The 18,559-nt window shown below is 42.1% G+C and overlaps 1 protein-coding gene across 1 annotated transcript; it reads right to left on the bottom strand.

Moving 5' to 3' along the window:
- Positions 1–8,532: 8,532 nt before the first annotated feature.
- Positions 8,533–18,413, bottom strand: LOC143291410 (TLC domain-containing protein 5-like). The gene is made up of 4 exons (XM_076601250.1): positions 18,361–18,413; positions 12,351–12,580; positions 11,553–11,648; positions 8,533–9,305 (listed from the first exon to the last, which is right to left on the bottom strand). The coding sequence occupies exons 2-4, from the start codon at positions 12,565–12,567 to the stop codon at positions 8,533–8,535; spliced, it is 1,086 nt and encodes a 361-aa protein (XP_076457365.1). The 5' UTR covers positions 12,568–12,580; positions 18,361–18,413.
- Positions 18,414–18,559: the final 146 nt, after the last annotated feature.

The raw sequence follows: 18,559 nt of genomic DNA, 5'->3' as shown, positions 1-18,559 counted from the left end.
GAAAGAAAGTGAACACATTCATACTATCAGGGTAATCAAGTCAAACATACTGTGTAGATTGAAACTATGACATACATGGTCATTTTCAAAATACTGAAGGAACAAACTTGTGTATGAATTCATATTCATGTACAGTGCTGAATGTTAGCATGTGGTCAAACGTGGTGGTAAACGAGAGTTTCAGAAAATACTGACCCTTAAAATGGCACCACAGTTGTAAACACACACTTCTTGAATGGGTTCTGTAAGCGATCTTAGCAAAACTAACATTTTTTTTTCTGAGTCAATGACACAATGCTATTCTCATTCACTTAGGAAAGCAAAGCATAAGGCAAAGAAACCTAAGAAGTTCCAGTTTTCAGTTTGTCAAGGAGAGATCATTGCATTCAGAGAATCCCAGACAGGCGCAATAGCCGAGTGGTTAAAGCGTTGGACTTTCAATCTGAGGGTCCCGGGTTCGAATGTCGGTAACGGCGCCTGGTGGGTAAAGGGTGGAGATTTTTACGATCTCCCAGGTCAACATATGTGCAGACCTGCTAGTGCCTGAACCCCCTTCGTGTGCATACGCAAGCAGAAGATCAAATACGCATGTTAAAGATCCTGTAATCCATGTCAGCGTTCGGTGGGTTATGGAAACAAGAACATACCCAGCATGCACGCCCCCGAAAGCGGAGTATGGCTGCCTACATGGCGGGGTAAAAACGGTCATACATGTAAAAGCCCACTCGTGTACATACGAGTGAACGTGGGAGTTGCAGCCCACGAACGCAGAAGAAGAAGAAGAAGAAGAAGAAGAGAATCCCATATTCACCACACCTGATCTGAAAGGCAGGTATCTGCCTGATATGCAGCACATCACAACACACTTAGTCAGGCCTTGAGTGCATACATACATTTGTCTACCCATCAGAATGGATTTCTTCCACATAATTTTACCAAAGCCGCCTTCGTCAAGGACACGGGGGGAATCCATCTGATAAATGACGAACGAGACATTTTACCAAAGGACAACATTCATGTTGCCATGATTTTTTTTGATTTTTTTTTTTTTTAAGAGTGTCAACTGCATGCTGAACCCAGGATCTCAGTTATGCTGTCTCATGAGTTAACGCTCCGGTTTTTTTTTTTTTTTTTTTTTTTTTCTAATCAAACTTGGGAGAAAGGGCCAGACCAGGTTTGAACCCAGACTCTCACGGACCGGACACTGTATTATTGGCAGATAAGCACCTTGACCATTCCGCCACCTTTCTCCTTAGAAACTTGAGGAGAAAGGCCCAAAGCCAGACAAACACACCAGCGTCAGACTTCACCTGTGGGTTCTTTTACGTGCGCCAAGTGCATGCTGCACACGGGACCTCGGTTTATCGTCTCATCCGAATGACTAGCGTCCAGACCACCACCACTCAAGTTCTAGTGGAGGGGGAGAAAACACTGATCGGCGGCTGAGCCGTGATTCGAACCAGCGCGCTCAGACTCTCTCGCTTCCTAGGCGGACGCGTTACCTCCAGACCATAACTCTACTCCATGGATGTGGTGATGTTGCATATAAGGATTTGTCTGAACTCAGTGATGCCTCCTTGTGAAAGTGAAATTATCCGAAAAAACAAAAACAAAGCAAACTAAATGACTGAGCACAGACCCTGCCTGGACATGCAGTCCTTCGTGCAACAGCAGTCAAAGGGGGATAACTTCTTAGGGCTTGTCATTCAACATGTCCTGAAAATAATTATTCCTTCAAGGGGGAAATCAGCAGGTGCACACATAAATATAAAAAAAAATATATGGAAATATATATTCTCAATTTCAGTTATTGGGATAAAGCACAACTTTTTTGGGGGGGAGAGGGGGGCAGCACATTAATTATAATTGGCTTTTCTTTACATGTTATTTGTACTTTTAGCCGTCTTCTCACATTAAAGTGTTTCACCAAAATGAAAAAAAAAAAAAAGAAGAAAAAAAAAAAAATCTATCATAATATTCCTCCAAGACAACTTATCAGATTAGAAACACCAAATTATCCACGGCAATATATTTGTTCAGATACATATATATGCACAAACATTATATATATATATATATTTTTTTTTTTAACAAATTAGCAAAATGAACATGCAAAAATTAATCAAATCATAAGCTATAAGATTTATACATATTTGCACATGTACACAATTACACACACACAGTTGCAGACACACACACACACAGAGTAACAATTAACAATATATATTTTCTGATGATCACAAAAAACAAAACGTGTATAACATGACATGAACATCTTTTTGTGTCACTGGGTACTATGTAGTTCGTCTCCTTGGTGACCTGTCCGTGGAAAACACATAATTAATTGATCAATTCTTTATCAGGCAGCATAAGTAAGCAGCGTTCAAGTGCAAATCAAAACCAGTTCATCACAGTCCAGTTTGCTCTTCAAAGGCCTTTTGGGAAATAATCAATAATCACCACCAGGGAACAATGTTCAGTCTTATTCTTACTGAAAGACACGTTCTTGTCCACACCAACACACACACACACACAGGCAATCTACATTCTTATTCACGCAATTATTGATTTAATACTTCAAAATGCTCTGTTTAACATTTCTAGAAACATGATTTTCTTAGAAAGCAAAAAAAGAAAAGCACCCCCCCCCCCCACCAAAAAACAAAACAAAAACAAAAAAAAAAAACCCAACAAAAACAAAAAACCCAAACAAACAAAAAACCCCAAACAAGCAAGGAACCATGGATTTTTTTTTTTTTTAAGTTTCAAGAACAAATTGAAAAAGACCCCCCCCAAAAAAAAACAAAAAACAACAAACCAAGACATTTCTTCTCAGACATAATCATTTTCTCAAATTTATATAAAACAATTGAAGTAGAATAGAAATCATTTTTAGAACTAACAGTGAATGAAGAAGAAAATGTGTATGTGTGAGTGTGTGTAGGTAGGTGTGTTTGTGTAAAAGCATGCAGATGCATTTTAATGTAGTTGCAGAAAGCCAAAAACTACTGTAAGCACTATTTTCAACATCAACTCTGCTCTCTTCTGAAGAAGAATATAAATCATTCATCAAACTACCAGTAAATGAAGAAGAAAAACAACTAAATATATATAATAACTAATATACTCTGTGTGTGTGTGTGTGTGTGTGTGTGTGTAAATGCATGCAGATGCAATTCAATGCAGGTGTAGAAAGCCAAAACTGCTCTAAGCACCACGTTTCTTCTTCTTCTTTGTTCGTGGGTTGCAACTCCCATGTTCGCTCGTATGTACACAAGTGGGCTTTTATGTGCATGACCGTTTTTACCCCACCATGTAGGCAGCCATACTCCATTTTCGGGGATGCACCGTGTTTCAACAACAACTCTGCTCTCCTCTTTAGACTTTTACTGGAGTATATAATTCCATCAGTTTGATCGGAAGATGGTAAGGGAAAAAAGTTTGCCCTTAGCATTTCTCTTGCAGAATTCTGAGCACCACAGTACTGGGACATTGCAATAATTGAAAAATAACCATGGCAGGGTGCACGTCAACAAGTGATCTGCATGTTACTGACAAATACAGAAATTATTAGTACTGACAGTTATCTATCATTCCATGTTTCCCTGAACAGTGCGCAATAAGCATAACTGGACAAGTGATCCACATGATCAGAATGCATACACACACACACACATGCATGCACGCACGCACACACACACACATATACATGCTTTTTCTCGAAACAGACATCATAGTATAAATGATTCAACATACACAGGAAAATATAATCATGATCAAAATCTCAAGCTCACACACACATGCAGGAAATGTTGACGTGGGTTTTTTTTTTGCCTGTTATAGCAACATCATGAAAGTAATATGTTGCAGCTATATATCTATAAAATAATTATACATTATCAACCCCTCATCAGCAAATTTATTCAACATTATTCCCCCCCCCCCCCCCCCTCCTCCACATACTAAATGATCAGTGAAATCCATGACAGCAGTTAATACGCAAAAAAACAACAACAAATATTTCCCGCATGATATTACAATTCAACCACAAGCATCTGCTAGGTATCTGCATAGCTGCTGAATTTTTGAGCAACTTGAAGGGCACAGCAATAGCATGGCACAATCAATTATTTTGAAAAAAAAAAAAAAAAAAAAAAAGGAGAGAGAGAGAGAGAGAGAGACTAGTGATCTAAACGCCCTGAGTAAAGAAGTATCCACAATCGATACATAATATGTACAGATCATATTAAAGTCATTCTGCTCGATTCACCAGACTAGTTTTTCGACTAATGAACTAAGTGATGACCAGCTGGAGGGATGCTCACTCAGTCTGGCTCCGCGACTAAGCCATTATTGTCGTTAGTTGGGGGCTTAGTAGGTGGTGTCCTAAGTAATCAGAACAGGCACCACTGAACACTGAACACCACCGAAGTGACTCAGCAGCAGTGCAGGGTCTCCTCTGGTGTGTGGCCTCCTGGCGACCTAACATCGATAGCTCCCTGTGGACTGCCGACGCTGGAAATGCGACGGACAAACCCGGGTGTGGCCATGTATGGAGAAATCTGAATGAGCAGTGTGGGAGTAATGCCACTGAAACGGTGCAGATGATGGGGCAGCAAAAAAAAAAAAAAAAAAAAAAAAAAAGTGATGAACAGCTAAGGAAGGGACACGACTAGATAAACTCCCGGGCAACTCACCGACCAAGTCTGGGTGCAGTTCAAGAATTTCCAAGGAACTATCTTTCATTGTTGTTGTTGTTGTTGTTGCAAGTTTTGAGTTCACAGCAAGAAATCATGTTACACTATACCTTCCGATTCCACCATTTATTTGCGGGTTGTTTTCATTTGTGATTAGTGATCTGCAAAATTTTGTCTTAACTCTGTGTGTGTGTGTGTGTGTGTGTGTGCGCGCGTGTGCATGTGTGTGTGTGTGTGTGTGTGTGTGTGTGTGTGTGTGTGAGTGTGTGAGTGTGTGCGCACGCCTTGTTTTAGTACATCAACAGCTTTGGTGGATTTTCTATTTGACTGGTTTTAATCTCTTTTTACTGTGTTTCTGATCATGTCATGTTTGTGTTCACCACCAGCCTGTCAAAACACTCCTCGCATGCTACGTAAGTTTTGTGGGCAGTTTACGTTTCTTCCAAACCAGAGCACTCTTCATTTCGTTTCAGTTTCAGTTTTGGCTGAAAACATTTCACCATGCCCATAGAATGGGTTAGACTCCTCCAGCCAATTTCTTCCGGCGTTCAGAATTTGTTCAAAATCTCTTCACCTTCTTCACTGTCAGTTCACATATGCATAGAAATACATGTGCAAACACACATTGTGTACAAACACAACACACTTCTATTAGTAAGGAAGCAAAAAGTATCAAATGGTTTAAAGAGCACTTATATCAAGTTTGTGTACTTTGGTATACTGGTGTAAGCTGACAAAATATCATAGTTTTAAAATGGATGCAACTGAATTTCATGTGCCCCCTCACCTCCTTAACATGTCAGGAAGACGGTGGTTTCATGAAAACCTGATGTGTTTTCATTTCATGTGCCTGTCTCTTTCCTTCAATCCTATACACATAACTTTTTGATGTTCAAGTCTGAATCAAGATGATAATTCCAAGAAAACAGCAGCAGCAAAAAACAAACAAACAAAAAAACAAAAAACCCACACACCCAAAAAACAAAAAAACAAACAAAAAACCCCCAAAACAACACACTGCAGTGTTCACATCTCTCCTCATACAAGTTCAGTTCAGTTCAGTTTAGTTTCTTGAGGAGGTATCACTGTGTTCATATATATATATATTTATATATATATATATATATATATCTACATATCTATATCTATCTATATATCTATATATATGCTACTACTAGTATTGCTACACCATATCTGCTAAGCAGATGCCTGACCAGCAGTGTGACCCAAGGCGCTTATTCAGGCCATAAGGGAAAAAAAAAGATAATAATAAAAAAAAAAAACCCCAAAAAACCAGATAAATGAATTAAAATACAATAAAACAGAATAAAACAAACAAATAACAGCGGTTACAACAGTAACAAACAAATGGTACTAGTTATAACAGTAATGATAATAATGACAATAATAATAACAAGGATGATAATAATAATAATAATAACAGTAGTGATGATGATGATGATAATATAAATACACAAATAAATAAGGCCTCTCACAAGGACAAGTGACACTGACAGACCAGCTTGCTTCAGGTCATTGTGCCAGTGTATGTGTACTACTGCACTGACACTCCCCTTTTTCAAATCCCCACTCCCCACCCCCACCCTCTCTCTTGTCTCATTGCCATGCTTCTGTCTACAAGTAAACGCACTTATTAACAAAAGCCCTCTTGGCCCAGAGAGAGAGAGAGAGAGGGGATGTAACCTGAGCAAGGCACTCCTCCACTGTAATCCAATTCAAGCCCAAATAGTCAGGGCTGCAGGTGCTTTGGACTATGCTGTTCTGATGGTCTTAGTCGGACACAACTGACCATCATACATGATAAATGAATACATGTGTTTCAAACACTAAGCGCACGCCCGAAAAGTAATTTCTGACCCATGCCCCTCCGTGATGCATACGCACTTGTAGTAATTGTGTGCACACAAACACACACACACACACGTATCACACACACACACACACACCCAAATGCCAGCATCACATACATACACCACACATGCATCAGACACACACACACACACACAGACACACACACATGACCATACGCTGACGCAAAGTGCACACCATCTATGGCATTGTTATGACTGTTATGACATGTCCTGCAGGCTTTGCTATGACAAGAAGTGGAGTGCATCAGGTTGTTAATACTTGTTGCCAGTTTTGCAAATCACAGATTTCATAATCATGAGGATGTTTATAGAAGATAAATAATCTAACTCAGCTACGCTGAGCATACACACATGGTTTAGCATAAAAAAAAAAAAATTAAAAAAAAAAAAAAATTATGTTGATGAACAAGACCGCATGAATTATCTAGTTATAATGACTCAACTAGATATGATACTACCCCATTAAAAAACAACAACAAAAAGCAAAACGCCACAAAATACCCTAAACCAGTCATGCATGGTATTTGAACCAAACACAGCAGCAGGGCTTGAACTTTTCATACGCTGATGAGGAGATTGTAAGCAACTGAGTGAACTGATCAAACTTCGCACACATTGATAGAAACCCTGGGGGTGGGGTGGGGTGGGTGAGGGGAAGTTCTCTGAAAAAAACCCCCCACCTAACATTGTCCCTTTCTCCCCTTCCACATGTAGACCCCTACACCCATCCACCCCCACCCTGATAAAACAACAACAGAAAAAAAAACAACAACAAAAAAACAACAACAAAAAACAAAAAAGAAACACAAAGAAGGCAAATACAACAGTGTATGACATTTCCACCCCCACTCCCCCTTCATCCATTTCAGAACTGTAGTGGCTACTCCCCCTGATGGTCAGGTCAACATCTGGAAAATACCTCTGCCCCTTACAGCTCTCTGAGCCAAATCACAGACTGCAATTCCAGTCCACCAATCACAGAGCTTCTCATGAAAAAAACAACAACAACTGGGGGGCAGGAGGGACAGGCGCAATAGCCGAGTGGTTAAAGCGTTGGACTGTCAATCTGAGGGTCTCAGGTTCGAATCACGGTGACGGCGCCTGGTGGGTAAAGGGTGGAGATTTTTACGATCTCCCAGGTCAACATATGTGCAGACCTGCTAGTGCCTGAACCCCCTTCGTGTGTATATGCAAGCAGAAGATCAAATACGCACGTTAAAGATCCTGAAATCCATGTCAGCGTTCGGTAGGTTATGGAAACAAGAACATACCCAGCATGCACACCCCCGAAAACAGAGTATGGCTACCTACATGGCGGGGTAAAAACGGTCATACACGTAAAAGCCCACTCGTGTGCATACGAGTGAACGCAGAAGAAGAAGAAGAAGAAGAAGGGGGGCGGGGTGGGAGGGTTGTATTCATTGTCATTGATGATCTGACTGAAAAAAAAATCGTTAAGACGGAGCTCGTCGAAGGAACCAGTTTTCTAAGGTGAGGGACAGGGAATATATATATATGCTATCATAACGCAATTTCCTCAACTGTCAGCAGAATACTAATAAGCATTTGGTCTGTAGGCTCACCCAACCACTGGGAGGATAGGATAGATCTCCCTGTCAGGACATGGAACAGCAGGAACACATAAAACAATGAGTGTATAAGTAACAAACAAAATCAAATTATACAATGTGAATAAAAAAAAAAGAAAAAAAGAAAGCAAATCAGAATAGTTCAGCCAGTTTCTGCCCTTCCCCAAGCAACACACACACACACAAACACACATAAATAAAGGAACTAAGGTTAGCTGGAACTGGAATTGGTTGGCTGGGAAGAACAAAATCAGGAAGATTTTTCACAACACGCCGTAACCGGTTTAAGTCAGGTTGGTTTTTTTTCACAGCCATTGTGGCACCATCCACACTGTAAAGTCCGTCGCCAATTCTCTATCCGTTCACCAGCACCCCTTTGGCAAGGCTCTTGTCTGGCGTTGCACCGCTCACACTCAATTCCTCGCTGCACTCGCCCACCCGCAGCACCCCTCGGTGACGTACCGATGACCCTTTTTGAGAGATGCTGCTGGCACAGGCACCTTGCCCGACAACTTCACAGCTGCTGTTCTGATTGGAGGAGAAGAAGGAGGAGGGGGAAGAAGAGGAGGAGGAAGCATCGTCACGATCTGAACCAACCGCTGATAAACCTTCCTTTGTTATCGATGACGGCCGCTCGTCACCTTGACATTCAGATCCGATATGATCTGAACTATCCGTGGATAAACATTCCTTCGTTATTGACGACGGCCGCTCGTCACCCTGACGTTCAGACCCCTGGCTCCGACACCAGGCGCGATACTTCTTGGAGTACTTGCGCACAGCGTAGCGGAAGATGCTGACCCAAAACATCCAGCTGATGAGGTAGATAGCCATGGCCCCAACCCGCCCCATGAAATCGGTGGGCTGCAGGAAGTAGCAGTAGAGCAGCAGGGTCCCGACCCCCAGGCGCACGGCGAAGAAGGACAGCATGAAGACGGCGTCCACCACCTCGCCCAGCACCGTGTGGTAGCGCCCAGTCTCCTTCAGGAAGTAGCGCAGCTGCAGTAAGGGGTTGGTGACCTCTGACCCGCAGATGGTGGCCGCCAGCTCCGTGCCGTACCGGCCGGCGCACAGCGTCCACACGCAGCCCAGAATGCTCAGCGAGTGGTGCAGCAGCATTGGAACACCTGCAGCACACATGAGATACCAACCCCTGTCATGTGTTTGTTGGAACAATCAGGAATTTGGAAGGAACATTGTGTTGCATTACTAATTTTTTGTCACAACAGATCTCTCTGTGTGAAATTTGGGCTGCTCTCCCAAGGGAGAGCGCGCCACTACATTGAGAGCACCACCCATTTTTTTGTATTTTCCTATCGAAGTGGATTTTTCTACAGAATTTTGCCAGGGACAACCTTTTGTTGCCATGAGTTCTTTTACGTGCGCTGAGTGCATGCCGCAAACGGGACCTCGGTTTATCATCTCATCCGAATGACTAGCATCAAGACCACCACTCAAGGTCTAGTGGTGGGGGAGAAAATACTGGCAACTGTGCCATGATTCGAACCAGTGCGCTCAGATTCTCTCGCTTTTGAATTTGGTAGGAACACTCGGACTCTGAGCCACATCAGCAAATGTACATTTTATCTGCAAGGCAAACAAACACTTAAGCCTACCTGCAACATGGTGTAAACACACTTAAGCCTACCTGCAACATGGTGTAAACATACTTAAGCCTACCTGCAACATGGTGTAAACACACTTAGGCCTACTTGCAACATGGTGTAAACACACTTGGGCCTACCTGCAACATGGTGTAAACATACTTAAGCCTACCTGCAACATGGTGTAAACACACTTAGGCCTACTTGCAACATGGTGTAAACACACTTGGGCCTACCTGCAACATGGTGTAAACACACTTGGGCCTACCTGCAACATGGTGTAAACACACTTGGGCCTACATGCAACATGGTGTAAACACACTTGGGCCTACCTGCAACATGGTGTAAACACACTTGGGCCTACTTGCAACATGGTGTAACTGCTACGGTTAAGCTGACTGTCCCACCCAACGCTGATTCAATGTAAATACACACACATGATTAGCAGTGACTGCCCTGGCCTCGTGACTGATAGGTCTAGAGCGTCGGGGTTATGTTACGACAGGAAAGCGTGTGACCATGCTGTCTAGTCGAAAATTAATTTGTCAGAAAAATTTTGACGTTGGCATGACATCAGAAGAAACTGTGATGAAGCGTAACAAAATACAGCGAAATCACAACAGTTGGCATCTCTGAGAACAGCACCACAGCGTTAGAAGTAAAGCTCACAGGTGGACCGACAGAAAAAAACGAGTTTCATGATAAATGAATAATTGATTTGCTCTGAATGCAGACAGGCCTCGTTGAGAAACTTAAAATGATGCTGAGATATAATAATTACTATGAGGCACAGTCTTGCCAAATAATCCAAAGCCTAAATGGACCTCCATGTCGGCATCCTAATTATCATCGAAACATTGCAAACAAAATGTCTCAAATTCTGATGCACAAAGAAAAAACAACAACAACAAACAAGAGAGGCAAGGCCTTCAAGACTCACTTGTGATAAATTAAGTCCCCTAGTATTAATTACAGAGTAATTTCCCTTTTTTACTATCTGCACCAAAACGTTTGCAAAATAAATAAAAATTCCATGCTTAGTAAAAGAAGTTCCTGTTTGAACAAAAAATGATAATAATGACTCCTCTTGTTGTTGTGTCAGAATACCAGATCAAAGTGCCAAGTTTAGAGAATACACAAAATATAAATATAACAGTAAATGCAGTTTGCATATAATTAGGCTTCTTTTTTAAAAAATTTTTGTGCCCATCCCAGCGGTGCAATATTGTTTTAAACAAGATGACTGGAAAGAACTGAATTTTTCCTATTTTTGTACCAAATTTGGTGTCAACTGACAAAGTATTTGCAGAGAAAATGTCAATGTTAAAGTTTACCACGGACACACAGACACACGGACACACACACACACATGCAGACAACTGAACACCGGGTTAAAACATAGACTCACTTTGTTTACACAAGTGAGTCAAAAAGGACAAATTATTTTGCTGACATTACATTTAATCAAACATACTAACCATGACCCACCTGTGCAGAGACTCTTGTCCTGTGCAAAGAACTACCCAACTCACGTGCAGTCCAAACCTAAAAGTAGCTGCAGCCAGTGACCTCCCTTAGTATATCTACCCCCCCCCCCACCCCCTCTCTTCAGTGCACCTATGCAGCTGCCCTCTTTTCCGACAGCTATCTTCAATTCCTGCAGACTATACACATCCATGCTGCTTAAAAAAAACCCAAAAAACCAACAAAAAAAAAACCAGCAAAAAACCCTAGAGCTCCAGCACAAGTTTTGTACAGAGGTCCCCTTACCCTCTGTCTGGAAGTAGAGGCACCAGGCGAAGTCAAAGAGGAAGTAGCCCAGGCATATGGCGGTGGCCGTTCCCTGGAGGGGGGTGTTCACTCCACCTGCACAACACACAGGTACACACCACTGTTCTTTGTGTTGACGGACAGGCAGGTAGATCACACACGCACACACACATCACCTGCACAGTACATAGGTATACACAGGTACACACCACAGATCTTTGTGTTCACCGACAGGCATGTAGATCTCACACACACACACACACACACACGCAAACACACATCACCTGCATGAAACATGTTCACAGGATAGTTCTATGTGTTGAGACACATGCAGGTACACACACTCACACACACACACAAAAACACATGCACATGACACGGGTTCACAAGACAGTTCTGTGTGTTGAGACACATGCAGGTAGACACACAAACACACACATACATATCACCTGCATGAAACATGTTCACGAGACAGTTCTGTGTGTCGAGACACACGCAGGTAGACACACACACACAACACACACATGCACACAAACACACCTTAGGAAAACCTTTACAACCTCCCGCAGGCACCCCCCCAAAAAAAAAGAAAAAAAAAAGGCATGCTACTTTTCATTATAAGTCCTTAAAAAACGATGACTTTTAAACCCTGTATGCACCCCACCTGACCGACTCTCTCATCTCCGACCTCCTCCTAACACATACACACACATACACTCACACACACACACACACCTCTCCCACCGCCACCCCAAACACAACCCCCCCCTTGCCCGGGACCCCCTCAATTTCACCAACCGCTGTCTGTGAAGGGCCAGGGCCCCTGGACAAAGCAGGCCCAGCCCGTCACCATGGTGATGAGGGTGGCGTGGAGGGCGGTGACGGTGCGGCAGTGCCACTCGGCCTTGCGCTGTGGGTCCAGGCGTCGCAGGCCGAGGTACAGCCCGCTCCAGGAGACCAGCGACAGGCAAACCGTTGGCAGGTGGAAGGATGACGCCCCCTCCACGGTCAACATCTTTGTCTGTCACCTGGCAACAACAAGCTTCAATGTCAGTGTCAGTTTCTCAACATCCTTGTCTGTCACCTGGCAGCAGCAAACGTCAGTGTCAAGTGTCAGTGTCAGTTCCTCAAAATCCTTGTCTGTCACCTGGCAACAATAAGCGTCTTCAGTGGCATGTGTCTGTTTCTTAACATCTTTGTCTGTCACCTGGCAACAACAAGCATCAGTTTCTCAACATCCTTGTCTGTCACCTGGCAACAACAAGCATTAGTTTCTCAACATCCTTGTCTGTCACCTGGCAACAACAAGCGTCAGTTTCTCAACATCCTTGTCTGTCACCTGGCAACAACAAGCATTAGTTTCTCAACATCCTTGTCTGTCACCTGGCAACAACAAGCATTAGTTTCTCAACATCCTTGTCTGTCACCTGGCAACAACAAGCATTAGTTTCTCAACATCCTTGTCTGTCACCTGGCAACAACAAGCATTAGTTTCTCAACATCCTTGTCTGTCACCTGGCAACAACAAGCGTCAGTTTCTCAACATCCTTGTCTGTCACCTGGCAACAACAAGCATTAGTTTCTCAACATCCTTGTCTGTCACCTGGCAACAACAAGCGTCAGTTTCTCAACATACTTGTCTGTCACCTGGCAACAAGTGTCAATGTCAGTGTCAGGAAGTGAAGGTAGCAGAATGGTTTAAGACGCTCAGCTGCCAATACAGAGAGTCCATGAGGGTGTGAGTTCAAATCCCGCTCTCGCCCTTTCTCCCAAGTTTGACTGGAAAATCAAACTGAGCGTCTAGTCTTTCGGATGAGATGATAAACTGAGGTCCGTGTGGCAGCATGCACTTGGCACACTGAAAAAGAACCCATGGCAATGAGATTGTTGACCTCTTGCAAAACTATGTAAAAAAGAAATCCACTCTGATAGGTACACAAATATATAAGCATGCACTCAAGGCCTGACAAGCGCGTTGGGCTGTGCTGCTGTCAGACATCTGCGTTGCCTAGCAGATGTGGTGTAGCGTATATATGGATTTGTCCGAATGCAGTGACGCCTCCATGAGAAACTGAAACTGAAAGTGAAACTGAAACTCAGTGTCGGTGTCAGTTTCTCAACATCCTGTCACCCGGCACCAAGCTTCAGTGTCAGTGTCAATTTCTTAAGGAGGGCGACACTGCGTTCGGACACAGTCCATAAACGCCACACCACATCTTGCTAGGCAGATGCTTGACCAGCAGCATAACCCAACTTGCATAGTCAGGCCTTGAGTGCATATATATATATATATATATAACCTATCACTAGCATCAGTATCCTTGAGTGCATGCATGTATCTAGATCTATGATTCTATCTATCTAGTATATCATAAAATTCACACACACACACACACACACACACACACACACACACACATATATATATATATATATATATATTGATTTGTTTATATATGTATATCTATCTATCTATTTGTTTACCAATCAGTGGATTTCTCTGCTGCAGAAATTTGCCAGAGGACAACGTGCAACACTCTTGTTGCCAAGGGTTCTTTTTCAGTGTGCCAAGTGTGTGCTGCTGCACACAGGACCTCGGTTCATCATCTCATCCAAATGACTAGCTGCTCAGTTCAATTTCCCAGTCAAACTTGGAAGAAAGGGCAAAGGCAGGATTCGAACCCAGACTCTCGCAGACTCTTTGTACGGGCAGATGAGTGTCTTAACCATCCTGCCTCTACCCAGGTAGGCAGCCTTTTGTGCAAATGATCCCAGCTTTGCAAAGCGCTTAGACTCTGACCAAGGACAGGCTCTATATAAGTATCCATATCATAGTCATAATAGTAGCAGATGGCAGTAGGAGTAGTATTAATGATGATACTACTACTACTAATACAAATTATAACAATGATAACAATAAAACACTCCTAGTACTACTACCTACAAGAACAAAACATTGACAGTAATAACAATTATTATATAATGGAAATCATACACTATAACTATTTCTATTAAAAAAACAACATGTTATTTCCTAAACATAGAATCTGGTAGGCTCTCAAGCCCGGACCAGCACATTCCATCAATGCACAGGTCTGGCATTTGCTGCTGCTGCTGCTTCTTTCTTCTTTTTTTTTTTTTAATTAAAAGATTTTTTTTTTTTTAAGCAGTTATGGTCACATGATGATTAAGGTGTAATAAATGGGTCAGTCCGCACACTTTAACGCCTCCTTGAAACCGAAACTGAAACTTTGGCCAGCACAGTATATCACTACCTGCTGTAGCTTGTAGGGTTGTAAAGATATGGTGCATTGTACGACATCAATTCATTTCATCTCTGTCTTTGTTGCTTACAGTCAAGTTGACAACACAGGGCTATATAACAGTGCTGAAAACGCTGTCTGTATCAATTCCAGCATGTGGAGTGAACCCCCCCCCCCAAATCCCCCCCAAAAAACAAAACAAAACACAAAACAAAACAAAACAACAGTGAAAAGATTTAAGCACAAGGAGAGCCATATTCATAGTTCATATGCATAAAACCTTGGACATGACTCTGACACTGATCATTTTTTCAATTAAGAATTTAAAAAAAAAAAGAAAGTTTAATCAAAAGAACACCCACCTCACCTGAACAGAGTTGTGTTGTAGAGAAAATATGTATTTCCAATTCTTACTGTTCTTCACTGACGGTGTCACTGAGCAATACTGACTGACCCTTACAAGTTACAAGCTGAATTGCATCACTGTACAGCACAATCTCTCTATCTGTGGTCAGGGGACTCCTGACAGTAACACACCCGACCTTTGTCACACCTGAACTTTTCAATTCATCTGACCTTTATGAGATCTGATACTGCTAAAAAAAAAAAAAAAAAAAGTACCACTGACCTTGTGAACATTTATAATACATTTTGTATCATTTGCATTATCTGGGAGGGAGAGAGAGAGAGAGAGAGAGAGAGAGAGAGAGAGAGAGAGAGAGAGAGAGAGAGAGAGAGAGAGAGAGAGAGAGAGAGAGAGAGAGAGAGAGAGAGAGAGAGAGAGAGAGAGAGAGAGAGAGAGACAGAGAGAGAGAGAGACAGAGAGAGACAGAGACAGAGAAAGTGTGAGAGAGAGACAGAGACAGAGAGATCTAGATACTGTTTACTAGTACACTGGTAGTACTAATAATTTGTTTTCCATACAACTCCCCTGTGATTACTTCATCTTCATTTTGTGTTTCATCTCACTTTTCTTCTTCTTCTTCTTCTCCTCATTCTTCCTCTTCTTCTTCGTCATCACCTTCTTCTTCTTCTTCTACTTCTTCTTCTTTCATTCTCCTCCTCCTCCTTCTTCTTTCCTTCATTCTTCTTCTTCTTCTTCATTCATTCATTTTCCTTCTTCTTCTTCTTCTTCTGTTCTTTTCTACAACAGTTTCAAAGCACAAACCCTGACTGAATTTTTTTTTTTTTTTTTGGTTTTCCCTCATATTCTTAGTGATGAGTGAAACAAAAGGAAACTGTTCATCCATTTCATCACTCTTCCCCACTGTAAACAAATCACAAGGGCAAACAATCTGCAAATGGTGTCAGCTGATAATCAGGGCAGTGGGTGGACTAACAGGAGCAAAGACCACCTGTGTCAGATTACACTGCAGGTCCAGTTCACCAATGCTGAGACTGAGTTAGTGAGTAGCAAAAAACATGGACTTTCACCCCGGGCCTAGCTATCTGACACAAAACCACCACTCTAACAGTGACATGCACACACACACTCAGTGACACTGACAGCAACAACTGGCAGCATACAGTTTGTCACTGTTGGAAAATGATGTCATTCACAGAGAGAGAGAGAGAGAGAGAGAGAGAGAGAGAGTAAAAAAAAAGTTTTAATAACAATATGAAGGCACAGAGAAAGAGAGAGAGAGGGAGAGAGAGAGAAAGAGAGCAGAGAGAGAGAGAGAGAGAGAGAGAGAGAGAGAGCGAGCGAGCGAGAGAGAGAGAGAGAGAGAGAGAGAGAGAGAGAGAGAAAATAAAAAAAGTAGAAAAACAAAATATCGCCACAGACACACCAGAAGCCACTATTTAAATTAATCTCTCCCTTGTTAGTTTCAAGGCCTCAAAGCATGTGGACAGATTGATAACTGCCCACATCTACCTACTTAAAAAAGAAAGAAAAAAGGGGTGGGGGTGGGGGTGGGAGATAATGGGGAAGGTGAGCAAATGCCTGACCTCTATACAGATCCAACACACTGGTCATGACTTGAGAGTGTGCTACAGGTGCAGAAAACATTACACTACAGTGAAATGAAATAAATCAATGAATTCTATATAAAAAAAAAAGTGCCACAACAGCCTCTACAATGGCCTGCACACAGAAAACACGTGTATGGAATTCCGTAAAGGAAACAATCATTGCCCTTTCGGGAGCTCTGCAGCAACCTTCCTCAGTCCCTTATAAACCTACTACAATCACGAAGAAGTATGACTGAAATTTGTTCATTTTTATTCCCACCCATTGTCCATACATACTCTTAACTACCTATGCTCCACTAATGTACTGCTTCACTGAATCAGTAAATTTTGCTGATACTACTTCTAGTCTAACTATCTCTTTGCTCATACTAATTTTTAGAGTCCAACTCACTTTGCTCCTACTATTTCTTTAGAGTCCAACTCTCTTTGCTCATACTATTTCTTTAGAGTCTAACTCTCTTTGCTCATACTATTTAAAAAAAAAGTAAAACACTCTCCTCAATTAAATTCTTCCATGCTTCAAAACTGCAGCATGGCACCTGAAGATAATAGACAAACATACATGTACACAGGGAAAGAAAAAAAGGTGGTGGTGCTGCATTGCACTGGCATTCTCTGCCCAGGAAGTGCCACCCATATTTCACAGTTTCAGTTTCTCAAGGAGGCAACACTGTGTTGAGACGAATACACACACACACACACACATATATATATGCTACACCACACCTGCTAGGCAGATGCTTGACCAGCAGCATAAGCCAACGCACTAGTCAGGCCCTGAGTGCATGCATAGTATATTCATGTGCCTATCAGACTGGTTTTCTTCTACAGAATTTTGCCAGAAGACAACACTAATGTTCCCATGGGTTCTTTACAAGTGCATCAATTTTTCTTCCCCAGGACCATGACACTGGCACCATCACCCCACCATATCAGCCCTACCCTGCAAACACCCCAACTCTGCAGAATAATTCCAGACAGTGGCAAAAGGCCTTTGCTGCAATCTCAGGCCTTTATGAGAATCATAATGCATTGTGTGTAGACCTTGTTTAATCCTCAAAAAGTAAAACCTGCCTGCCCTTTTTTTTTTCAAACCCAACTGCAGACAACAACAACCAAGTGGAGTGTACAGTCATCACCACAGGATGTGCCTCCTGAGAAGCTCTCTCCTTTGAAGGACGAATACAAAGTGTAGAAAAAACGGTGAAAAGACTATATTACAACACAATACAGTACAATCATATTAAACTTATTGATTTAAAGCACTATGAAGAAGCACGAGAGGTAGACCTTGTGACTAAAGACTAGAATGTAGAACCAGTAACTTCTCTACACACATTGGATCCAACCACTCTAAGTAACAGCCACAGTATCGGTACATACTTATCCAACACTGTGCCATCAAAGATAAAACCAATGCCATCAAAGATCGAATATCGTACCACTGTTACTGGGTGGTCTAACCTATCACACTACCAACCAAATTATAACTAAATAAGGCGCATACGTTAAGCCCGCGTTCGCAATCGTCAATCCTAACGTAAAAATCCCAGAAACAAGTTTCATTTTACCTTCTTTTGATGCGGCTGACTGTTTCTTGTTTATACTGGTAACAAAGTTTTGGTCAACACATGGTCGCCATATTAGATATGCGGAGTCAAACTTTTGCAGTAGCTGGTTGGATTAAAAAAAAAAAAAGAGAGAAAGAAATCAAATTAAAAAAAAAGAAAAGAAAGATAATGTCGAAGACGACATGTAGCAATACGAAAA

This window comes from Babylonia areolata, chromosome 17 (assembly GCF_041734735.1).
Source record: "Babylonia areolata isolate BAREFJ2019XMU chromosome 17, ASM4173473v1, whole genome shotgun sequence".
Lineage (NCBI taxonomy): Eukaryota > Metazoa > Mollusca > Gastropoda > Neogastropoda > Buccinidae > Babylonia > Babylonia areolata.
The sequence above is the reverse complement of the archived record's forward strand: the minus strand, read 5'-3'. Positions and strand labels throughout refer to the sequence as shown.